Raw genomic sequence first — 25,564 nt, 5'->3', positions numbered from 1 at the left:
ATTAAATCTAGAAGTCTTTTGGTGAAGTTTTTGGGGTCTTCTAAGTAGAGTACCACGTCATCTGCAAATGATAGTTTAACTTCTTCCTTTTCTATCTTTATTCAGTTTCTTTCTCTTGTCTAATTGCTCCAGCTAACGTTTTGAGGACTGTGTTGAATAAGAGTTGAGACAGTGGGCATCCTTGTCCTATTCCTGATTTTAGAGAGAGTTTTCAGTTTTTTGTCCACTTATTATGATGTTGCCTGTAGTTATGGCTTAGATAGCTTTTATCGGATTGAGGTAAAGACCATCTATTTCAATTTTTTGTAGGATTTTTATCATGATTGTATTCTATACTTTGTCAGAAGCTTTCTACATCTACTGAGATGCTCATATGACTTGTTCTTGGCTCTATTAATATGGTATATCACATTTATGGATTTACTTATATTGAACCATCCCTGCATCCCTGTGATGAATCCCACTTGATCATGGTGTACAATTTTCTTAACCATTTGCCACAGTCTGTTTGCCAGTATTATTGAGGATTTTTGCATCTGTGTTCACTAGGAAGATTGGCCTATAATTGTCTTTCTTATTTGGGTCCTTCTCTGGTTTTGGTATCAGGGTAATACTTGCTTCCAGAAATGAATTTGAAAGTATTGTTTCCCCATTTAATTTTTTTTTTTTTTCTTTTTCCTTTTTATCGGTACCAGGGATCGAACTCATGACTGCCTGCTTGCAAGGCAGGTGCTTATGCCGCTGAGCTAAATCCCCAGCCCTGTAAGGCTATTTTCATTGTGTCCTACAAGTTCTGGTATATCATTGTCATTATCATTCAACTTGTAAAAACTGTCTTAATTTCTTCTTTAATTTCATCTGTGACCCACTGGTTGTTCAGCAGATTGCTATTTGATTTCCTTGTGTTTATGAAGTCCCTGTGGTTTCCTTTGGCATGGATTTCCATTTCATGGTACTGTGGTCTGATAGTATGTGTGCGATAATTTCAGTTCCTCTGCATTTACTTAAGCATGTTCTATGAGTCAGTATATGGTCCGTTTTGAAGAATTTCCCATGTGCAGCTGAGATGAATGTGTATTGTGATATTGTGGGGTTGAACATTCTGTAGACGTCCATAGGTCCATTTGTTTTAAAAGTTTCATTTAGGGTTTTTTTTTTCCCCTTATCTTTTTTGAGACAGGGTCTCACTATGCAGTTCAGGTGGTCTTGAACTCACTTTGTAGCCCCGGATGGCCTAGAACTCAGAGACCCTCCTACTTTAGCTTCCCAAGCACTGGGATTCATTTAGTTCTAATGTTTCATTATTGTTTTTTGTTTAATTGATCTGTCTTTTTGTGACAGTGGAGTATTAAGCTCTCCCAATACAATTGTATTAGGGCTTACTTCATTTTTGTAATTATTTTATATAGTGGGGTACATTGATATTTGTTGCATATATACTTATGATTATTATCTCTTCTTCTTGGATTGTTCCCTTTATGAGGAAGCTTTTTTATGTCTTTTAATCAGCCTTGGCTTGAAATTCACTTTGTCTGCAAATAGAATAGCTACCCTTTCTATTTTCTGGGTTCCTGTTATATGGAGTGAATTTCTTTTCTTTCTTTCTTTTTTTTTTTTTTTTTTTTTTTTTGGTCCTTTTGGGACAGGGTCTTGCTATGCAGTTCAGGCTGGCCTTGAGCTCACTTTGTAGCCCAGGCTGGTCGCAAACTCGCAATGATCCTCCTGCCTCAGCCTCCCGAGTGCTGGGATTACAGGCGTGAGCCACCATGCCTGGCTTTGGATTTCTTTTTTTAATTAAAGGTGTTTCTTGTACGCAACTTTTTGTTGGATCTTGTTCCTTGATCCATTCTGCCAGTCCGTGTGTTTTGACTAGTGAATTGAGACCCTTAACATTGATGATTATAACTGATATGTATTGACTTACCTTTGTCATGCTATTTTCCTGTTGTTGGCTCCCTTTTTCTGACTGCAGTTTTAAAGGAAGTTAGACTCAAGAGGTCTTGGGGATGAAGTGCTAAGTCTCCCAGCAGTGGTGCCCTGTGTGATGGGCACAGTTTCCTTGTCAGAGAAGCAGCTGGCTCCTGAGTGTGTGGTGCATCAGGAAGGAGTGTGAAATCCAGCTGGCCAACTGGACCTGTGCCGTATGAGCGGAGCACAGAGGAATAGTGTGCCATGTCTGAATCTCTCTGGGTTGGGGATCCAGGCTCATATGGGAAGAGCTCCGGTGATATGCCAGGGTCTGTGGTCACAAGTGGACTGCCTGGCAGTCTCAGCAGAGGAGATTGTGGTGAGGGTAGGAACCTGTTGTGCAGTGATGGCAGATCTTGAGGAGGCAGACTTTGGAAAGGGGCCCAAAGTATTGCTGGAGTCCCATCTGGCAGGGACGGATGAGCACACGCAGACACCTGCCCTTGGTCTGGTGACTCTGCTGTAGGTCCTCTTTGGCTCGTCTGGCCTTCGGGGTTCCTGTGCCCCCGCTGGTCTCCAGGATGAGAGGTGCCTGGAGTGTCTTTTCTGTGGATAGTGTCTTGTGGGGCAGGCTGTGCTGCTCCCAGCCCTGTGAGGTGACGCTATTCACAGGAGGAAGAGGAGCCTGCAACTCCCTGATGCAGAGCATGTAGAAGGGCTGTGCCGCCTCTATCTCCAGGGTATGCAGCTGGTGCCTGGGGGTGGGGGTGGGGACTCCAGGCTGCTGATACCTGATTCCCAGGCTTTCTGACAGTGCCCAGCCCTCTAGGGGAGCAGGGGAGGTGAGCTTAATGACTGCAATGACCCAGCCACATCCTGTCTGTTTGCATCCAGGAATATCCAGGTCAACAGCCCCTATGACATCACACGGGCCCCGGATGAGCTGCATTACACCTACCTAGACACCTTTGGCCGCCCGGTGATTGTGGCCTACAAGAGGAACCTGGTGGAGCAGCACATCCAGGACATTGTGGTGAGTGGCACCTCGCTGGCTTGCTCCCGTCCAGCTCCCTGAGTCCTACAGCCCTGGCACCTCTGACTCCTGCTCTTTCCAGGTGCACTACACCTTCAACAAGGTACTCATGCTGCAGGAGCCCCTGCTGGTCGTGGCCGCCTTCTATATCCTGTTCTTCACTGTCATCATCTACGTGCGCCTGGACTTCTCCATCACCAAGGTACTGGCCACTCGGCCTCCCTACTCAGTCTGCCCTTTACGCCCACTGAGCTGGTTTTATCAGCCTGACCTGAGCATACTTGGAGCCAGACACTGTCACCTGAGAGCCTCCTGGCAATCAGGGCCTCTGCTCATCCCTTCCCAGATGCTTCGGTCTCCAGGGCACCCTGGGAAGTCCCTGTTTCCTGCCTGCCCCAGTTCTGGGGACTGAGGTGAGGTGGAGAAAGGTGGCCATCCGCATTCTCTTTTTTCCTCCCTTGGCTGCTGCTCGCTGACCAGTCAGGCCACAGCATACCACAAGGCATCAGTCATCTTCCAGTGTCCCTGCTCCTTTCCTTCATTTCCTCTTCTCTCCCATTGTTAACAGTGTTACCATTTATGAGAGCACCCAGTCCTGGCACCAGCAGTAGGCTCTCAGGGTCTGGTGGGCATGGCAGGAAAGGACAGCAGGCTGCCGCTGGTACGTGACCCCTGGCACATTTACCTGGCACCACTTCTTGTTGATGGCATTGGGTGCAGGGCAGCTGCCCTGAGGAGTGATGGGCAGAATGGTGGGAGGGGCCTGCAGCCACAGGGGCTTGACAGGACCTTCTGTGGTAGTGAGGTGCCCTATTGCAAGGTGGGCAAGGCTTCCCATGGCTGCTGCCAAGTGAATTTGTCCTACAGTGTGTAGAGGAGTCATCCCCATGTCCTAGGACTTTGTTTCATTGATTTATATTGTGTGTGTGTGGAGGGGGTTTGCTATATAATTCACACTGGTCCTGAATTCACTATGTAGTCTAGAGTGGCCTCACAGTCACAGTGCCTCAGCTCCTGCCTCAGCCTCCCTGGTGCTGGGATCACAAGGATAGGTCACCACACTGAGCTGTTTCATTGATTTTTAAATTTGTTTTGTTTCACTGGTTTTAAAAACCTTGAACTGGCTGGGGATTTAGCTCAGCAGCATAAGCACCTGCCTGGCAAGTGTGAGGTTGTGAGTTTGATCCCCAGTACCAAAAAAAACCTTGAAAGAACAATAAAAAATTGTATTTGACATAATTATTTCCTATAATTTTGCTGAATGATTTGAGCAAACATGTCCCTTTATCTTTGAACATTTAAGCATGTCTGTACCACCAAAGGTCCTCCATAATCTCAGCACAGTGACCATATTTTGGAGATATGACCTTACTAAAATGGCACTGGTGGGACACATTGTCCCAAAGATGAGGTCTGTAGCAGTGTACTCTGGTATTATAGTGGTATTAAGTTGCCTCGGCTTGGCTCAAACTTGGAATCCTCCTGCCTTGGCCTCCAGCAATTGCTGGGATTCCAGACGTGCACCAGGTTCTCATAGCAGTTACTTGCATAGTCAGGATTCAGTGGAGGTTAGTCTGTAGTCTCCTGTAATTGGGAGCAGCTGCTTAGCCTGTCTTGGACTTCCTGAGCCTGATGTTTGTGGAGTGAAGACCAGCTCTGTGGCATGTGCTTTAGTTCAAGGTGAGCAGTGTTTCTTCCTGATGAAATTGACCAGGACACTGCAAAATGATTCTAGTCTGCAGGTGTCACAGCAGGAGGGGGCCGATGTCAATGGGTCCCCCACCTTGGTGACATCGACTTTTCTCTGCTTAAGCTGGGGCTGTTGGGCTTCTTCATGTAAAGTTAGTCTTTTCTCTTTGCAGTTAGTATCAATTTGAGGCTGGTTAAGAGATGACCAAGATACACCTTGAATGTTTAAAATATACTTATGACAGTAAAAGACACATGACCGTGAACCCTCCAGTCACCCCCTTACTTCAGCGCACTGATCCCACTGCTCTTGACCCTGTGCAGCACTTCTGGAGCCCTCCTTCCTGGGTGCCTGGATGAGGTGTGATCAACAACATGGTGGATGTGGCTGCCAACTGTCACCTAACAGAAAAGAGGCTTGTAAAAATGTGATGCTGTGTCCTCTTCCCCTCTTCACTGGGGTATGGCCCCCTGCGACATCTGACTCTTCCCTAGAGTCAAAATGACTGTAGAAAGGAAATGTTTTGAATCAGTTCAGGACATCAAGGCAGCTCAACTCAACTAAATACACTCATGGAAGAACTTTCTAGAACTGGTTCAGAAAACAGCAAGGGCAAGATCAGTGGGATCAGGGAGTGTGCAGTGAGGGTGAGTGACCGCAAGGGGGTTCCTGCAGTATCTTTTAAGGACTATAAATTTTAAAAAATCGTTCATTGTATTTTCCAGCTTTGCTGAGTATGACTGTTGCTGATCAGTAGTATATTATTGATCAGTCTTAATCTTCTTAGTGTGATGGTCGTTACTAATCTGGCTCCCTTTACATTTCTAGCCAGCTTTCTGCAGCAAGGGATAGGTTTCTCCTTGGCTGGTTGATTGCATACATGGTTACTGTTCACTGATGCTGTTGGTTTTGGTGTTGATATCATCTCAGATTTGCTGTCTTACATTTCCTTTTTTGGTTTTGTTTTCTTGAGTATTTCTTTGCTCTCAGGACAACAGCCTGTTGTATGTCTCACAGCCCTCTCCCAGGAGCCCTGTGTTGCTTTGTGTGGCGCTCTGCGTGGCACCTGTAGCTGGGGTGATGGTTGTTGGTGGGTAACCCCTTGCATCTAGGCCTTACAGCAGGCAGCTGGGAAGAGATTCTACCATCAAATTAATCCTGGCATCTCCCAGCCGTCCAGTGCCCTGGGATCTTGCTGGTCTTCCTTACTCCTTCCCTGAATCCAGCAGCTGGAGCTTATTCCTTAGCTGTGTCTGCACACGGCAGTTGGTTTTTGGTTTTTGAGACAGAGTTTTGCTGTGTAGTGCAGGCTGGCCTTGAACTAGATTATGTAGCCCAGGCTGACCCTGAACTCACAGGGATCTTCCTGCCTCACCCTCCCGAGTGCTGGGATTACAGGCATATGCCACCCTGCCCAGAAAGCTCATTTATTTACATTTGAATTCTATTCTGGTATCCACTTCATTATTAATATTTCGACCATGATTTCACAGGTTTAATTTTTTGTGTGTGTTGTATTGGGGATCGAATTCAACTCAGGACCTTGCACTTGCCAGGCTTATGCCACTGAGCTAAATCCCCAGCCCTAACTTTAAAATTCAAAGATGGTACAGTTTATTTTATTCTTTCTAACCCATATTCTGTGGGGGGTATCAATTTCATTAGTCTCTGGTGTTCCTAATTTTTTAAAAAAAAACCAAAACCACAGTTTGTGTGGCTTTTTCATCTGAGAAATCTGTCCTGGGAGCACCCCTACCCCAGCCTAGTTGACAGCGCACCTCTTCACTGTGCTATGGAATGGCTGAGCTGAGCGTTCCTTGACAGTTAGTTCTCCATGTACTTGTCACTTTACTGCAGAGCTTTGTTGATTTCCTGAAGACAGAATTGAAAGCTGGTCAACAGCATGTACCTGAGCTGTAGTTAGGAGTGGGTGGACATGGGGCAGGGTGGACCAGCACAATTCACTGTCCCCCTTCAGGTCTCTGTGTGTCCTGTGGACCTGCCACAGCTTCATCGTCATGGCCGTCACCTTCTCTGTTGCCGAATCTAGTCCTGACTGAGTGTTGGGAAGATTTGGTTCCTCAACTACTTGAGAAGGGGACTTCCTGTTTGGGTGGCTTATAGCATTGGGTGTTTTTTGCGGGGATCAGGGCAGAGTGGGCTCACATCTGACATTAGCTGTGTGCCTCTGTCCTCTAGGATCCAGCCGCAGAGGCCAGGATGAAGGTGGCCTGCATCACTGAGCAGGTCTTGACCCTGGTCAACAAGAGGATAGGCCTCTACCGCCACTTCGATGAGACCATAAATCGGTACAAGCAATCCCGAGACATATCCACCCTCAACAGTGGCAAGAAGAGCCTAGAGACAGAGCACAAGGCCCTGACCAGCGAGATCGCGCTGCTGCAGTCCAGACTGAAGACTGAAGGCTCTGACCTGTGTGACAGAGTAAGTGGCTGTTGTGCAGTCCTTCCCAGCCACGTTGGGCACTGCTATTGAGGGTGGCACCCCACTTCTCTGTCCAGGTGGGACCGGGGGCTCACTGTGAGCTCCTGTTCACCGTGTCCTAGGAGATGAGATCGTGGCCCACCCTGACCTTGACATGTGGGGCCTGCCTTCATGGTAGAAGCATGTTGGGGTTTGGGGATGGAGTGGGCTGAGGGAGCTGCTTGTTTGCCCAGTGCTTCGTCCACATGGCTGGTCTGGAGATCAGCTGCTTCCTGCATGTAGACTGCTCTGGCCGCAGTTGGCTTCTAATCTAGGCTCTAGTTCCAACCATGTGAGCCTGGGCAGGTGCCTCACTTCTGCACCCCCTAACTGGGACCAGTTTCTGTGGCACTTGCTGCTTCCAGAACAGTTTCTTCATCTGCTTACATATTCACTGTGTGCCAGCTTCATGAGGACTTCAGCCTCATCCTTGTGTCCTTTTTGCTGGCTTCTGGGCTGGGACTTGTGCCCAGGCCATGCATGGCTATTACTTGCTAAATGCTGAATGAAAGTGACCATATAGGCAACAGCCTGGGGTCTTTGGCCTGCCTGATTTAAAGGGTCTAGCTAGACAGGCACAGGGAGGCACAGAGTATCGAGTATCCTGCCTGCCAGTGAGGCATCTTGGTGACTGCACAGCTTCCACACAGGGCTCCACAGTGCTGTCTGCAGGGAGGCCCATAGCGTGAGGCATGTGGGATGGTTTTCCAGGTGGTAGTGCTACTCCCTCTGCCCCTGATGTGCTGGAGTCCAGGTGCGTGTGGTGGGCTGGGAGTGGGGGTGGGGCCACACTCAAGTACCGCTCTGCCTTGCCAGGTGAGTGAGATGCAGAAGCTGGACACGCAGGTGAAGGAGCTGGTGCTGAAATCAGCGGTGGAGGCTGAGCGACTGGTGGCCGGCAAGCTGAAGAAGGACACATACCTGGAGAATGAGAAGATGATCTCAGCCAAGCGCCAGGAGCTGGTCACCAAGATCGACCACATCCTGGATGCCCTGTAGCTTGTGAGGGTAGTGGGTGGATGGGCCAGTGGGAAGTTGGGCACTGAAGTGCAGGGCTGTGTGTGAGATTTATAAAACTAGAGGAGCCAGGCCTGCCCCTGTGAGGAGGCAGGAAGCTGGCCCCTCTGCCCTGAGTCTTTCCTTTTTTTAAAATTGTAATCCCATTCAGACCCAAACCTTTTTGAGTTTTGAACAAAGATTGGCACTGTTTCGTTCCAGTGCTCGAGTATGTTTTCAGCCTGGACACCCCTGCTTTGTACCTTCTGAGTCCTGATGTTCAGTTCTCTGGTGAGGATGTGTTTTTTTTTAAACTGTGTGTGACTAAGTGGAAATAAAGCATAGACTGTGAACTTTCGCTCTGTTTCTGTTGGAAATTACTTTTAACTTTGGGGACAGCCCTGGAATCAGTGGCTTTTTAACTCAGTAGTGCATTTGCTCCCCTGAGCTCGTTTCAAGGTGGGTATTTAGATTTTATATATGAGAACACTGGCATATTAATTTCATTTTTACTCATGTATCTTTGCAATGCAAAATTATATTGGTCTTGGGGGGCTGGTACATATATATCACACCTCAACTGTTCATAATTATGTCCCTTGGTCCCCTGAAGTCATTTAGCACTAGAACACACTTGAACCTGTGTGGTCACAGGTCACAGTGGCCTCTTCCTGTGCCTGATCTATGCCCATCTGCTCAGCATGAAGGAGGCAGTGAGGGATGAGAGCAGAGATGGCTCTCACCGGGGACATTCAGGGAACTGAGCACAAATTCAGGTGCTGACCAATTAGCTCCACCACACCTATGGGAGACACTCATACAGTGGGAGGGAGGCCCAGTGGGGCCCTTCGGGGAATACCTTCTCGCTGAGCCACAGAGTCCTGAATGGGGGTGTAGCAGCTGCCAAGGCCCTGGGGTGACCAGGACTAGGAATGCTGAGGGGGTCCAAGGAATGGGCCAGAGAATATGCAACACAGGGCTGCATGATTGGGTGAGCCCAAGAGGCAGCTTTCAGGGGATTCTTACGATTAAGGGGAGCTTCAGCAAGTGAGACAGGCTTAGGTTTGTGTTCTGGCTCAAGGTTGGTGTGAGATGAGCTGAGGGTCTGCACTGGGCATGCAGGTGGTATGGAGGGCTGGGGATTAGATGGGGTCCCCAGCACTCAATTCCCTGAGGTGTTCCTCCATCTACACCCAGTCACCCAGGTTCAGATTCTATCAGGTCCCACCACAGCCTCTGCCCTCCTGTCCCTCTTCACCTACATTCAATGCTTGTGACTCCCCGTGGCTCCTCAGGCTGCAGGTGTCATCCACTGTGCCTATCCTTACATTTACACTTGTTCACATTCACATGTGGCACACAGGGCTGTTGAGTGCAGGAGCAGTTGGCACAGCTTAAGTGTGTGTATGGGGGTTGAGAGCTGATGCCACCACCAACCTAACTGAGGCAGGTTTTGCAGGCCTGGGCATTGAACCCTTTGTACTGACTGAGCTGCATCCCCAGACCCTTTGGGATAGTGTCTCGATACGGAAATAGTGGAGTGGAGGTTATCTAGATCCAGGAAGAGAGTAGCGTAAGAGATTCAGCCACCTGTGATGGTATGTTGCTATAGTCCCAACTGGAACTATAGGCCCAGGCAGGAGGCAGGAGGATCTCTTGAAGTATACAAATTCAATAACAACTTGGGTAACACAGACCCCTCAACAACAAAGACTATCAGCACTCCGTTATTGGCCATTTGAGAGGACATCATTGTTAACAGGTTGAAAAGTGGTAAGAGAAAGACCGGGACACTGGTGTCTGGAAGCCAAGTGAAAACATGTGTCAAGGCCTGAGAGATCAGGCCAAGCAAGTGGAAGACAGCGATGCCCAGGGTCGCAGTGGCACCCACACTGAGGCCAGGCTGTCTTCCCTGTGGGTCGGAGCTGGGCTGTACCGCACTTCGGCTGCATCCAGGGTCGTGTCAGAATCTGGTTGCAGGGCTCCTAGAGCTGATCTAGGAAGGGGACAACCCAGGGCGTCAGGGGACAGGAAGGTCCGGATTCTAAGGTGGGGATGACCCAGGGTGGACTCTGAGCATCGGTTTCCTGCAGTGTGAATCGCAGCAGCGCTATTATCTGCCTGTGGACAGTTGTGAGTTGCTATGGTGTGCTGAAAGCCAAGTGGCACAGCAAATGCTTGCCACCTGGCAACGGCACCCGTGACTCCAGTCTCAGGGCCCTGAGTCCCTGCGGTCATGGTTGGCGGAGCTGCCTGGTAATTGGCATTCCCGGATAATTTTGCCTCCCAGGGGTGGAGTTGGGGGCCCAGGGCTCGCTCTTTCGGGAGCTGCCGCCCTCCACACTCAGATGCGCCCAGCCTCCTCGCCAGCTCCTTGCCTCACCCACAGGAAACCTCGCTCACTTCTTGGAGCAAAGTCAGGAAACTGCCGCCGAGTACTTTGCTCTGGCCGCACGTTAGGCGAGGGCATCCTCCGCCCAGCAGGCGCCTGCCCAGAGGCCAGGGAGCCAGCCGCGCGTGCGTGCTGGTGTTGTTACGGAACCCACCGGCGCTTCACTAGGAGGCGCCGGCCCAGGATGGCGATTACGCAGGCGCAGAAGGCCGCCTGGGGGCCTGAGAATTCGCGCAGGCGTATGACTGCCTCGCCGTAAAGTCCCTTTGGGCCCGGCTTTCCCAGGAAGGCAATTTTCTGGGTGGGGCGCCACCTAGTGATGCAAACTAGGATCAGTCGCCCCTGCCCCGACCAGAACTGGGTCTGGGGTCAGCAGGAGTGGAGCTGCAGGTTGAACAGGGTACGTGGGCGAGAGCTGGGTTTGCAGATGCCTTGCCTGGGTCATGGGGACAACTAGGCCTCCAGAGCAGGTGATCCCCACAGCATCGTGGGCGGGACTGTGTGGAGGCATCTTCAACCCACCCAACACCCCACCCTCCTCTGATCCTGGCGTCCTTGGCTCTCAGAGGCATGGCGCATTGGGCTGTGAGCAGCCTTGTGCTTCCTTGGCCCTTGATTTCCCCAGTAGTAAACAGCGCCTCAGTTTCCCCCTTGTACATCTCAGGGTGAAGTGGGGCTTTGGTGCAAAGCCTTGGCTTAGGCTTGGCCTTACTGGGTGCAGGGTGACATGCCCAGACACCTGTCATCTCTCCTCTGGCTTTGGACCCAGCATGTCACTTCTGTGGCCTGCACATTGAATGAGGAGTGGCCTTCTCCTCCCTCTAGGGAGTGGTCTAGGTCCCCAGGGTGGCCCAGTCCATGCAGTCCCTGCTACTATGAGGGTCTTCTGTGGCCCGGGCCTGTCCTCCTCAGCTGCAGCCCTGAGATGTTCCTACAGCTATCCATTGGGTGTCAGGGCCCCAACCCTGGCAGGTGCCTGCTGCCTGGCTCCTGACTCAAAGAGGGGAAAACAGAGCTGAAGAAGGGCTGGGTGTCACTCTCTGCCTCCATTTGTCTTGGAGGTGACATGGGAGAAAACCCCAAAGGACCAGTGCACCCTCACAGTTTCACCACAAGTATCCTGACCGGGCGTCTGGTGCCGAGCTGATAGTGCAGGCCCCGGCCGCAGCCCTGCCGGAAACCCGTGCTGCCAGCGGTTGGGGGCCACAGACTCAGACAGGAAGCGCCCCCGAGTGTACCCCAGGGCCCATGTCTTCCACAGAGGCTGCTGACTTGGACCAGGCCGGGCGCCATCTTGAAGCTGGGTTTGGGCCTGGCCTGGTGTGGCCTGAGATCTGGCAATTGCACTGTCACCTGGAAAGACAGGTTTGCTAGGTGACAGAGAAGAAGAGAGGACCTCGAGGCTGGGCCAGGCTTGAGCCCAGAGCTGATTGTGTCCTGTGCACCACCATAACTGTACCCTCCACAGTGCCCCAACCCAGCCCTTCAGAATCTCAGCTCCTACCAGTCTTTTGGTGCTCAGTGCACTGTGCCAGGCTTAGAACCAACCACAGGGTACTGAGAGGGGACATTACAGCAGGAGCCTCAGAAGGGCAGATGGAAGTGAAACTGTGGCAAATCTCAGGCCTGATGGGTTTGTGAGTGGGGCTGATTGCAAAGGAAACCCAGAGTCCAGGATCCCCTTTGACTTGCGCTCAAAAGACAGAATCCATAGGAGTCATCTTAAGATGGGTGTCTCTGTCTGCTTCTGCTGCTATAACAAAAGACACAGGCTGGTGGTTTAGCCACAGGTTCTGGAAACTGAGAAGCCCAGACCAGGGCATGGCAGTTTCAGTGTCTGGTGAGGTCTTGCTTCCTGGTTCACAGATGGGGCTTTTAGCGGCATCCTCACAAGCCAGGGAGGTGAGGGGCTTCTGAGGTGCTTTCATAAGGTCACTTGTTTCATTTATGAGGTTATCACCTCCCAGGACCCTGAACTTGGGAGCTGGGTTTCTACATAGGAATCAGGGTGGGGTGGGGGACACAAACTGCAGTCTACATCCATGGGAAATTCATCAAACTTCCCAGGGGAAGGCAGCAGATAACAGTGAAAGGAGTTGCAGGGCAGGGAAGTAGCCACTCAGGAGCCCAGCAGAGACAGGTGGGCGGGATCAAGGACTCACAGGTACCTAGTATCCTGCAGGAGCCCAGGTAGCCCCAGCAGGCAGCGCCTAGCACTGTCCTGGAATGGAGGGATTGGTTGCCTTGTGAACTCAGCACTTCCAGAGGTCATTTCTCACATGTCTTTACCGTGTACCAGAGACTGAGCAAGGCCCAAGGGGTCTAAGGAAGGAGATCATCCCAGAGAGGAGGTGTGGCATGGGGTATGGATCTGGCCTAAAGATACCCTGGCATTGCAGAGGTACCCTGTGGCCCCTACGTACTGCTGGCCCTCCTGGACCACGCCAGCCCAGCTGCTGGGGCTCAGGACCTCCATCTCCAAGTTGACTCCACTGCATGCCTCCTGCAGACCCAGCTGCCTCAGTGCCCTGGTGCCCCTGGGTTGCCCCAGCCTACGTGTCAGGATGCGGTCACATCCATGCCAGGCCTTGGACTGCTTCTGATTCCCTTGAGATTTGTGGCTTGTTTCTCCTCTCTTTGTTTGTCTCATTTTTTGGCACTGGGGATTGAACCTAGGGCTTTCTTGCTGAGCTGCGTCTGCAGTTCTTTTTATTTTTGTTTTGCTTTGTTTTTTGTATTTCTGAGACAGAGTTTCAGTGTACAGTTCAGGTTGGCCTTGAACTCACTTTGTAAGCTAGGCTGGCTTTTAACTTGAAGTGATCCTCTTGCCTCAGCCTGCCTAGTCCTAGAGTTACAAGTATGCACCATCACGCTGTTCTTTTTATTTTTGTTTTTTATTCTTTTGGTTTTGGGGCTGGGGATTTAGCTCAGCGGCATAAGCGCCTGCCTTGCAAGCAGGCAGTTGTGAGTTCAATTCCTGGTACCGATAAAAACAAACAAACAAAAAAAGAATTATTCTTCTGGTTTTTTGGGGACAAGGCCACAATTTGTGGTGCAGGCTACCTTGAACTATGTAACCCCGCCTGGCTGGGGACTCAAGGCACTTCTCTTGTCTTGTCTTCCCAAGATTGAGATTAAAGGCTAGCTTTTTTATTTTGGCACAGCATATCATTCAGTCACTCAGTTGTCCAGACTGGGCTTGAACTTATGTCTTCTGGCCTTAGCTCCCTAGAGCGCTGAGATTACAGGCACATACCACACCTGGCCTGAAAGTTCTTTTTCCAGAACCTCATGTTGCCCATCTGGAGGAGGAAGACGGTGATGCCAGGGGAGATGTGGGTCCTTCCTGAGGCAGTGGCCCCTCTCTGTCCTTTCTCTGTACCTGCATTAGGGGCACAGAAAATGGGTCATGCACACTCCTGCTGGGTGGCTCCCGTGTGCAGACTTCACAGGGTACTGGGTCCTCCGGGCCTGTGGTTCCAAACAGGCACTGTCCCAGTCTGGGGGTGGCAGAAATGGCACTAAGTCTTTGTGAGCCTGGGGCCACTGGGTAGGTCGAGCTCCCTTCTGCATGGCAGCCTTGCTGGGTATCCAGTCCCCTCCCATAGGTGTCCATCTTCTGTCTGTGACCCAGGCACTGGTGGGTGCTGGGAGCCAGGGTGACGTGGGGTCTGTGCTCAGGGTATGGGAGAGGAAGAGGTGGTGCGTGTCCTGTCTGTGTGTGTGCCTGTGTGTGTCTGTGCATCTGACTGTGTGTGTGTGTGTGGTGGGAGACACCTGGGGCAGCCTCAGAACTGGGTGGGCTCAGACTCACATGGAATGGGACCGGGTCCTGCCCTCAGGGCAAGCTGAAGAGAGTTACCCAACATTTTTATTTTTTGCAGTACTGGCAGTGGAACTAGGGCCGTCACGCTGACCTACATTCTGAGCCCTTTTTTATTTTGAGGCAGGGTCTCACTCAATTGCTAACTTGCCAGGTTGGGCTTGGACTTGAGCCCTCCTTCCTCAGAGTTCTGGGATTATAGACACAGGACAGCACACCCAGGTAAGTCACATCTTCTCTCTTGTGTCCCCATTGTAACAATACACCTGTCCTAGTGTGGTGAGGGCAACCCCTGGTACCGTGTGCATATGGCACAGCAGTAAGTATCCATGTGGCTGGAGGACCTCAGGGCCTGTTGGGGCTTGGGAACAGCAAGCGTTCACAGAGGGTCAGAGTACCGCTGTGACTGTCTGTGGTGGTGGGGACACTGCCTGCCTCATCTGACCATGCTCAGCAGCCCAGCTGGTGCATGCAGGGCCTTGGTCTTGGCTGCCTCCCAGTTGCTGTTGATAAAATGCTTGAGGCTGGGTGCTTTATAAAGCAGAGAAGTTTCTGTAGCCTGTGGTTCTGGTAGCCCAGGGGTACAAACAGCATGGCTAGGGTTGTGTTAGAAGGTGGCAGAGATGTGGAAAGGCACTGGCTGCATGCAGAAGGGTGGCCTTGTGCCATAACAGTCTTGTCTCCAAAGGTCACTGGGTGACACCAGCCCCCTCTTATGTGCAGTGCAGCTCCACCCCAGGGATGGAGCCCGGACACCAGCACCACCCACTTGGCCCCGCCTCTTAAAGGCCCCAGCCCTCAATACTGGTGTGATTGGGACCAAGCATCTTATGCAGGAAGGCCGGGGGACTTAAACCACAGAGGCCTCTGTGACAGATGGGACAAGTGACCCAATGGGCATGGGAGACCCGGTGCCTGAGTAAGTCAGGTCCTGCCCCGGGCACTTTGGTGTTCATTTTTCTTTTTCTTTCTTTCTTTCTTTTTTTTGTCTTTTTCCTTTTTATTGGTACGGGGAATTGAACTCACGACTGCCTGCTTGCAAGGCAGGCACTTATGCCGCTGAGCCAAATCCCTAGCCCCGGTGTTCATTTTTCTACCTGGGTCTTTACTTCATGTTGGGGGGACTGCCCCCATTCCCGCTGCATCTTCCCCTGTGCCCAACCCCATATCAGTGCTTCTGGCCCTGGGACAGCCCTCCTGGTTACCATCCACAGATGTGTGTGCACCTTGGGAGACGTGTGGTGTGTTTGTGTGTGTGTGTGTGGTGGGTCCATTTGGCCAAGAGTATACTCTTGTATGTTTTGAGGCAGAGTCTTGCTATGTAGCCCAGGCTGGCCTTGAACTCATGAGATTCTCATGCCTCAGCCTCCTTGGTGCTGAGATGACAGGTGTGCATCACCATGCCTGGCTGGCCACACCCACTTTTGGACTGGAAGTGTTGGGATCATCGGGGCTCAGAAGGAGGGGTGTACTCTGGGTCTCAGCAGGGAAGGTTCTGAGCACAGTCCAGTGATGCAGCAGCCACTCCCTGCAACTCGAGGATCAGCTGTGTCCAGGTGCCAGTCTCCCTACTGACTTCCCAGTCTTTCTTACCAGAATGGAACCACATTTATTTGACTTAAAAAAAATTTTTTTAGGAGACAGAACCTCACTATGTAGTTCAGAGTGGCCTTGGACTCACTACGTAGCCCAGGTTGGCCTTGAACTTGCAGTAATCCTCCTGCCTCAGCCTCCTGAGTGCTAGCTAGGATTACAGGTGTGTACCACCCCAGCTGTCCACTTTGGTTCTTAAAACAGGTAGAAAGGTGTCCCCGGCAGCAAGTGTCACAGTGTAACTCAAACAACCCATAATAGAAGTCTTCGGCTTCCATTTCATAGGGTAAACTGAGCCTCTCTGCCAGTGCCACACTCTGCTGGACTCAGGAGGCCACGGGCGCTGTTAAAGGAAGCTGTCTGGGGTCAGGCGAGTTTCAGTCTCAGGCCATGACACCCACGGGAGGGAGCCACCTGCTTTGCGGAGGTCAGGTGAGGCTGAGCGTGCAGTGCACACACAGGCTCTCAGTCAAGCCTGGGCAGTGGCCACAGGCACAGGCCTGGCCCTGTCCTGCTCCCTGGGCATGGTTAAGGCTCTGCATGTTCTTGGAGCCTTGGCCACCTTTGCAAAGAGGGCCCCAAGTGGAGAGGGCAGGGAAGAGCTGTGCAGTCCCCACCGGCCACCAGAGGGTGCCCGCCCCCAGCACGTTGGCAGCCAAAGTGGCAGGTGGCACCGTCTCTGCATGGGGAGGCTGGACACGGTTGGGGTTCAAATCCCTGCCCTGACACTCTGGCCCCCAGGAACCCAGCCTGCCTCAGTTTTCTTATCTGTAGCCCCTGGACTGGGCTCCCCAGACTGAGGACTGCAAGCTGAGGACAGTGTGGGGACACAGGGCCTCATCCTGCATGGTGGCCCAGGTCCCCTTGGCCAGTCAGTAGGGGCTAAGCCAGTTCATGGGGGGCCTGGGACAGAGGGGACCGCAAACTACCACGTGGCTCAGCTTGGCCAGAAACTCAGGGGTCACTGCTCTCCTGAGAAGCCAGGTGGCAGTGGGCAAGCTGGGCCCCTCCTGACCTGGCCCTGCAGGCCTGTGAGACCGACTCTGGGCTGGCTTGTGGGCAGTTCCTGCACCCAGTTGGCTTTGTTACCAATTTCCCATGAATTCCCTGAGAAATACTTTTTCTGTTTTTTTGAGAAGGGCCGGCCTGAGCTCACAGCGATCCTCCCGATTACTGAGGTCTGATGCTGTCATTCCCGCCTTTCCCTGAGAAATGCTGCTCAGAGGTGCAGTGTGTCCACCAACTCCAGTGGCCTTTAATTATGCATCTGTCCACACTCCACCCCTGAGCCAGACTGGGCGAGGTGGACACCAGAGGCAGCACTGGGTCCAGGGCCCATAGAAGGTGCTTGAGAAATGCCACACTGTTCAGTTTTATTTGCTCGGGTGGAGCTTGGCTGTGGGGCCTGACACGAACAGCCCCTGTGGATAGGTGCTCTCTCCACAGAATGTTGTTATCACTACTAAAAGCTGAATGCATTCCATACACTCTCCTGTTTTCTCTCTTGCAATAGCAGAGCTGATCAGGCCACTTCCAGCTCACACAGCTGGAGCAACCCACACCTGAGCCCCATGAGGTCTGCATGTCTCCATTTGCTCCCACCTCACACACTCAGTCCCTGAACTTGCCTCTGCCCGTGGCTGGCTCGGGAGCCCCCAAGCCTGTGACCACTGTCCTCGGTGACCTAATGAGAAGGATGGGTTTATATCAAGTGGCAAGTGCTGAGACTCACTAGTGTAGGGACATGGGCCAAGGTCACCAATGCCAGGGAACAGGTTTCCTCTGGAGGCTGGTACCTTGTGACATGGGATACAGAGCTGGCCTGTCATATGCCATGTGAGGGGCATACTGATTATAGGCTCCCTGCAAGGACATGAAACTCCTGCTGGAGCCCTGGATGGGGCACCCCGGGTATGGCCACCCAAGGCTGCCAAGTCCCTCTGTGAAGGGGACACAGGTCCTGCAGAGAGCCACCTCCTCCCAGGGCCAATGGATTGGGGCTGGCTGGGCAGCAAGTGTCACCAAACTTGGGCATCATAGCCAGGGCCTATGCAGGCCAGGGACAGCTTGGGGACAGCTTGGGGCAGCTGGGCCCCACCACATTCCTTGTTCCTTCCTTCCCAGTTGCCCGTGCCAGGCTGGTGGCGGTGGGGACCCTAGCCCGGGGCTGAGGGCAGGGCCAGCTCATTGTCTCCAGCTGAGGGCTCACTGTCCTTCCTTTCTCAGAGTGATCCCCCTGACCGTGGGACATGGAGGTTGTTGACAATTTGTGCATTAATCTCTCTACCCGGGCCTCCCGGTCAGGTGGCGCTTATCAGGGCCCCACTCCTGTCCCAGGGGCCTTCCGGATCCGTGGGCGAGGTGGGGGTGAGGCTGCCTCACTGTCCCCGTCCCCACGGTGCCGCTCACCACATCAGGATGCGAGCATTGCATGAATTCCGGTCTTGATGGAATTATTTCAGGATTCTGGTCAACCGCAAGCTCAGGGGGGTGGGGGGGTAAACCATCTATCACTGCTGCGGGGGGCGGGGCCAGTGGGGAGCAAGTAACGGACGGAGGCAGGCAGCCCCTGCCCACCCTGGAGGTGGTGTGCCCCCTCCAGTGTCACTGTGGCTCTGTGCACAGGTGGCGTGGCCTCTGATATCTTCTGTGCCACCAACTGCGGTGGGACTCAGCACAGGCTGGCTCCCAAGAAAGGCGGAGATGCCAGGCCCAGATTGGCAGTTCAAAGGCAAGGGTGTCATGGGTGGGTCCATTGCCCCTGTACCATCTGGGATCTCGGTGAGGACTTGGCCAGCCTCAGTTGCTGCATCTGTAGAATGGGATTGTGGCGTCTACCCTCCATTTAATAGAATTTGGAGCCTGTGAAAATTCTTATACTACAAGAATTGTTGTGGGGCACAAGCACTTGCCTGGCAAGTGCTACACCATGAGTTTAATCCCCGGTACAAAAAAAAGAAAAAAAGAAAGAATTGTGGGGACATCATCTGTCAATAGCCTAGCCATAAGTACATGCTCAAGACCAGGATGGTGTTGCACACTTGTGATCTCAGCATTTGGAAGACTGAGGCAGGAGGATCGCCACAAGTTCAAGGCCACCCTGAAATGTGTAGCAAGACTTTGTCTCAAGAGAAACAAAAAACAATAACAATAACAACAAAGCAGAGTATGTGCTCAGTGGCCTCCACATGTCATCAGTGCAATGGTGACAACTCTGGTACCTCTTCCCCTGCTGTGGGTGACAGGGACAGAGAGACCCTGTCTCAGTGATGAGGAACATGTGGTGTGTCTGTGCCTGTCTCCGTGTTGCCCAGCAGACACAGCCAGCAGGTCTTCAGGACATGCTTGGCCTCACCCTGAGATGGGGGCCTGGAACCCTGGTCACCCCATGGTGACACCACTGACTGAACGGTGCGAGGTGGCCACCAATGCTGACAGGATAGAAACCAGTGGGGGAGGGCTCCCTACGCTCCTCCCGCTGCCTGGGGTTCCCTGTGGCTGCAGCCCTTCCCGTGGGCCTCTGTGCCATCAGCAGGGCCCCTGGGCCTGCCTGGAGTGGCAGGGATTGGAGTGTGTTTGGGGTGACACATCTCTGACACAGGTAGGAGGTTCCAGGGGCTCAGGCAGGCGTGGGGCTGTCCCAGGAGTGTCTGTACTCTGAGTGTACTCAGCAGGGCTGCCCACAGCACGGCCTGAGCCCAGGGGCTGCTGCCCAGGTGGTGGCAGCCAGTGCCAGCAAGGAAGCACACACCAGCCCAAGTGCGGGAGAGTGGCCCTGACCCTCAGTGCCCAGATGCCTGGCCACACGGCCCAGCCATGAAGGAAGCACAGTTGGGAAACTCACCTCGAGACTCCCTGGTGCCTCCAGGGAATTTTCAGGGAGGGGTGAATTCTGAATCAGCCTGGCCTATGCTGTAATCCCAGCACCCAGGAGGCTGAGGCAGGAGGATCCTGGTGAGTTCAAGGCTACATAGTGAGACTCTGTCCTCAAAAGAAAAGAAAGAAAAAGACCAACATGGAAACCCAGGACTCTGGGCCTTCCTGTCAGGCCATGAAGGGCTACGGAGCCCAGCCGGCCCCTGAGGGAGGCTAAGTCATCTCTGTTCCCATTTCCTTTTCTTGTCCTCATGATGAGCCCCTTCTGCGCCATTTGTCAGTGCAGCCCAGGGCCTGTGTGTCACTGCCTGGCCCACAGCTGCTCTGCCCTGTCTGTACTGTGGGGATCGTGCATACCGGCTGCCTCTGCCTGCCTCAGTGTTTGATTTTTTAAAAATTTTTTTCTTTAGGAATAAGTTCAAAGTTACCAGAAAGTTAACAACAAAGCAGGCGTGGTGGCAAGCAACTGTAAGTCTAGCAGTCTGGCAGAAGGATTGCAAGTTCAAATCTGGCCTGAGTCATTTGCTGAGTTTGCAAGACTCGGTCTCAAAAAATGAAAAGGGCTGGGAACGTAGCTCAGGGTGCGGGCCCCGAGTCAGTCCTCAGTATCACACACACACACACACACACACACACGCAGACACACACACAATAAATGGGGTGTGGGGGCAAACACTTGTGATCCCAGCTCTTGAGAGACTGAGGCAGGGGGATCACTGGGTTTGAGGCCAGCCTGGGCTAAGGAGACCCTGTTGCAAAAGGTAAGGAAGAAAAACCAGCAGGTACTAAGAGCAGCAGAGGGATCGCCTGTGTCCGCTGTAACCCACACGTTAGCACCTCTGCACCCTCCCCTGTGGGCGCCACAGCACTGAGGACTTACGTGGGTGTGGCACACGTTTTGGGGGAGGCATCCAGGGTGTGTGGTATACATCTTGGCTCCTTAGATTTGGTGACAGGGATGTCCTTCCACCCCAGCACAGAGAGGGCCAGGAGCTGCATTTCATTTCCCGGGATTTCACAGTTCACGATTTGCTGCTGGGGCTGGAGGCTTCTGCGTGCTGTGCCTGTGAGGTCTGTCCCCAGCCCGGTGCAGCCTGGGACACTCGGAAGCTGCCGTGGCTCCTGGAGTGGCTGCTGGCTGGGACAATGTTGACAGAGCAATGAGGCCTGTGAGGGGCGTTTGCTGGGCTGAGGGACACTCATGGGGCCATGCGGGCCAGCCTTTGGGGCTGTTCTTTCCCTGGCGGTCTCATACAGGGGCAGAGAGAGCACAAAGAGGACGATTTTTTTTCAGTACTGGGGATGAAACCCAGGACTTCAAACAGCTGCATTCCTAGACCTTTTTATGTTTTGCTTTGAGCCAGAGTCTGACTGAGTTGCTGAGTTACCCAGGCTCTGCCAAAACTTGTGATCCCCTTGCCTCAGCCTCCTACAGTGTCAGGATTGCAGTCCTGTACCACATGCCTGGCCCCTTATCAATTTGCTTTGTGCTGGGAATTGAACTCAGGGTCGTGCACTTGCCAGGCAGACGCTGTGCTGCTGAGCTACATCCCTGGCCTCCTTTTACCATTTTTAAGTGTTTCCTCTATGTTTGCCTGTGAACCTATTAGTAGGTGATTTAAATGACTCTGAAGTATATCAGCATATACAGAAAATGAATTTTTTCTGCTATTTCACTTTATATTGCAGTCTAATGTCAACAGTCCAGGGGATGATGATCAACTTGGGGACAGGCTGAGGAAATAGGTGGCCCTGAGACAGGACAGGGCAATGGGGGGCACCCTGCTAAAGAGGGCTGCAGGTGAGAGGGAGGCAGCAGATGGCAGAGGGTGACCCTGGGGGACCTTTCCAGGGCCCTGCTTTACACTAGGTGCTGTCCTAAGTACTGCTGATCTCTGCATCGACCTGAGGACAGTCCTGGTCCATGTTTTGCCCATTTTAAAGAGGGACTAAGCTGAGAGCAGATATGGGGCCACCACAGAGCCAGGTAGGAAAGGGGTGACCCTGGACTGCACAGCTCTGAATCTCTGCTCTTCATTTACTTATCTTTTTTTTTCTTAAAACAGAGGCACACTATGTAGCTTAGGCTGACTTCAAAGTTGAGGAGATCCTCCTGCCTCAGCCTCCCAAGGGCTGAGATGACAGGGGTCTGGCACCATTTCTGACTTTTTAAAATCAGTGGATTCCATTTTACAGAGAAGGGCTTTCATTCATGGCCATGCATGTGCATATTACATTTTGATAATTTCTACTCCAAGCCTTTGTGTAGTTTTCAAAGGCTGGATTCCCACACATGGATGAACTGGGCAAAGTTGAAATATTTTAAACATTTTTAAAAATAGTTGGCAGCTATCAAGTGATGATGCCAAATCTATTTTCTTTAATCTGAGTTTTTCGCCCAGACTTAAACTGCCAATCCCTGAGTGGCATCGGACAGCAGTGTCATGACTGGAGGACACATTTCAGTGACTTTGAGGACTTAGAGGAAGTGCAGTTAGCCTGGCCACTATCACACTATCACCCCTGGTCATCTGGTCATCTCCGTTGCATTATCAGAAACACTTTCAGGAAGTTTGAGGGGCTGACACCACCCAACTCAGCCTCCAGGCGTTTCTGGGGAGGGACTGATGTCTGCCACAGAAGGGCCCCATAAGCTCCCAGGCAGACGGCCACTGAGCTCAAGCAGGAGGCCTGGTGTACAGGGCTTGGAGTGGGGGCTGAGGCCCCAAACCTGTGCAGGCAATGGGAGATGCCCTTCCCACCCACCGTGAGCAGAGATGAACTGAGCATTGTGCAACCTTGACCACCTCCCAGGGTGACTCTGTCAGCACAGTGAACTACATGGAACGCTCTTCATTTCCACGAAGTAAGACTCACAGCCCTGCCAGGGATTTAGCTCAGTGACATAAGCGCCTGCCTGGCAAGCATGAGGTTGTGAATTTGATCCCTGGTACCAGAAAAACAAAAAACAAAACAAAAAAACCCTCACGGCCTTTCGATTAAACTTGTGTTCCAATTCTGAGAGACACGTGTCCAAGAAGTATGTTCCTGCCACTGGGATAACCCAAGTGCTTTTAAAATGGAGGGGGAATCTCTGCTTCCGTGTCAGGTAGCAACCAGGAGCAGTGGGGACCATAATGAACTGGCAAGGTGTAGCCACACAACGAGCTGAGTGGTCCTTGGCATCAGCTGATTGGAGCTCGGGGAGAAGTACATTTATTTTATTTACTTAGTTTTGAGAGAGGCTAGTTCAGGTCCGCCTTGAACTTGTAGCAACCCTCCTGCCTCAGCCTCAGCCTCCTCAGTGCTGGGGTGACAGGCATGCACCATCACACCCAGCTTGTGCTTGTAGTTTTAACCATTAAAATTTTGATGAAAACATTTGCAAATGCATGAGCAGTTGTGAGCTGTAGGCTTTACCCAGAGGTGACCTCTAGTGAAACTACGATATGGTATCACAAGCGGAAGCTGATGGCTCCCATCCCACTGACCTTACTCTGATTGGCCTGATTTGACCTGTACCCCCATAGTGCACCTCTGAGCGAGGTGTTACCCTGACAACCATGTAGAGACTACGGTGAACACAGCAGCTCCCAGACAGAGCCAGGCTAGGTGGGCGCCAGGGCGGCATGCTCGGTCGCTCTGCTTTCCACGTGTCCCTCAAGTCTATCTGTGTACATACAAGACACCTGTGAAAGTTCTTTTCCCTTTTTTTTTTTAAACAGATGAAAGAGTGCAGTGGACACACGGCTGTCCACAGGAGTCCTGGCCCCTTTCTATGTCTGTGCATAGGCATCCTTTTCATTTCCCTCCTTTCAATAATTGAATACAATTTTTAAAGATAGCTGGTTGTGGTGGCACACGCGTGTTATCCCAGGACTCCAGAGGCAGAGGCAGGAGTATCCCTGTGATTCAAGGCCAGCCTGGGCTATGTAGTGAGATCTTGTCTCAAAAAAAAAACCAAAATAATACAAAGTGAAAACAAACTCCTCAAAAAACCAACAGCAGCAAAACTACATTTTAAAAAATAATACATTTGTGATTTAAAATTCAAAAGGACCAAAAGAGAGCTCAACAAAAGCCTCTTTTGTTATGCTCTGTGATGACAAGTATACTCAACTCCTCTGGAATGCTTCTACATTCTCCCCTTCTATTACTATATTACTATTATTATTATTATTTTGTGCTGGGGATGGAACCCAGGACTTGTATATGTTAGACAAGTGCTTTGCTGCTGAGCCCCACGCAACCCCTTCCCCTCCTTTAGATTTGTTTTTTGAGACAGGCTGGTTTCAAATGTACAGGGATACTCCTGTCTCAGCCTCCTGAGTGCAGGGACAACAGGTGTGAACCGCCGTGCCTGGCCCCTTGTTCTTACATCCAGGATTTTGAACCCTGATTTTTTTCCTCTGGACATCTTTGGGAGCCCCGTCAACGAGGAGCCCCCCTCTGTCACAGTAGTGTCTCAGTGCCCCGTGACACCACCTGTTAATGTCAGTGGTTTCCTGGGTGAGCTCCTGGGCTGGTCCCCTTCTTTCCTTCCATCCTGTGCACGGTAGAGGAGAGAATCTCTGAGGGTAGAAACCCAGATGGGTGCAGAGAAAGCATCTGGCACCCCTGGGAGCACTGTGCCCACCCAGAGGCGGGGGGTAGCAGCCGGTGTCGCGCGGCAGAGATGCGGCTCCTGTGTGTGCGCGTTTCCTCCGCGGGGCGGCGCGGGCTGGGCACTCACGTGCCGTTGGGTCCGCAGCCTCGCTGCTGTCTCCCTCCCGAGGCTCGGGTCAGAGGCCCCCCTGTCGGCGGGCTTTGAACCTACGGCGACCTGCGAGGCGCCAGCCTCTGCTCTCGGTCTGGGCGCAGGCAGCGCGCCCTACCGGCCGCGGCTGAGAGCTCGAGAGCGCCCCCTAGTGACCCCGGCCAGGCGCCTCCTCTGCGCCCCGACGCCGGGCTGGCGCTGGGGGTCTCGGGGGCGCGGACCACCCGGCTTCTCTGCGGCGGCTCCCTTGCCTTGGGGACGGCCTCCTCTTTCCGACAGACCTCCCTACCCAGGTCAGGCCGTCGCCACCGTGACCTGCATTCTGCACCCAGAAACTCCCCTTCCTCATACTCGGCTTTGCTTCAGGGGGCCCACGCCCCCCAGCTCTGTCCACAGTGTCTGTCCTGCATTCCCCTCTTTAGCTCTCACATACGCCTGCCTCCTCCCCAGGGTACTGGAGCTGGGTCTCGGGCTTGACACAGCCTTCTTGAACACCTTGGGCAATTTAGGATTGTGACACTGTCTCAAAATAAAAGTTACAGAAAGCCTGGGGACGTAGCTTAGTGTGAAAGCCCCGGGCTTAGCCTCCAGTACTGAAAGAAAAAAACCTTAACTGTACATACAGCATGAGTGAGCGCCGCTGCGCTAACAGGACTGCATCCTGTGTGCTCCCAGGGATGAGGCACCTAGGGAGGCAGAGAGACCGCTGTGGCTCGGCTTAGCGGTGGGGACACTCCAGTGTGGCTTCATCATGGTGGACGCATGTCACCGCGCATCTGTCCAAACCTAGAGAATGACAACACTGCGAGTGACCTTTCTGTGAGCTGTAGGTGTGTGTGATTGTGACGCCAAGAGCGGCACACTGATTGTGCCAGACAGGCCTCTCTCATGTGGGCACACTGGTTGGGGGGAGGCTATGCATGTCTGAGGGTGAGAATTATGTGGGAAATCTCTGTTCAATATGCTCAGTTTGGCTTCCTGAACCAAAAACTGCTCTAACTTTTCTTTTCTTT

The 25,564-nt window shown here is 52.3% G+C and overlaps 1 protein-coding gene and 1 long non-coding RNA gene across 2 annotated transcripts in view; one reads left to right on the top strand and one right to left on the bottom strand.

Annotated features, from left to right (window-relative positions):
- Positions 1 to 8,469, top strand: part of Rpn1 (ribophorin I) — a 36,648-nt gene extending 28,179 nt beyond the window's left edge. Inside the window, exons 7-10 of the mRNA XM_003461492.5 lie at positions 2,803 to 2,941; positions 3,024 to 3,143; positions 6,831 to 7,076; positions 7,932 to 8,469. Coding sequence (XP_003461540.1) covers positions 2,803 to 2,941; positions 3,024 to 3,143; positions 6,831 to 7,076; positions 7,932 to 8,114 — 688 coding nt within the window. The 3' untranslated portion in view covers positions 8,115 to 8,469. The remainder of the gene's footprint in view (positions 1 to 2,802; positions 2,942 to 3,023; positions 3,144 to 6,830; positions 7,077 to 7,931) is intronic.
- A 5,233-nt stretch (positions 8,470 to 13,702) lies between these two features.
- Positions 13,703 to 21,029, bottom strand: LOC134473452 (uncharacterized). Its single transcript, XR_010043649.1, has 3 exons — positions 20,676 to 21,029; positions 19,764 to 19,900; positions 13,703 to 13,885 (listed from the first exon to the last, which is right to left on the bottom strand). It is a non-coding gene; the product is annotated as an uncharacterized LOC134473452 (long non-coding RNA).
- Between the last annotated feature and the right edge of the window lie 4,535 nt (positions 21,030 to 25,564).

Source organism: Cavia porcellus, unplaced genomic scaffold (genome assembly GCF_034190915.1).
Source record: "Cavia porcellus strain 051 isolate PalLab524CR breed Dunkin Hartley unplaced genomic scaffold, mCavPor4.1 scaffold_27, whole genome shotgun sequence".
NCBI classification, from domain to species: domain Eukaryota; kingdom Metazoa; phylum Chordata; class Mammalia; order Rodentia; family Caviidae; genus Cavia; species Cavia porcellus.
Note: the sequence above shows the minus strand (reverse complement) of the source record. Positions and strands in the feature narration are given on the sequence as shown.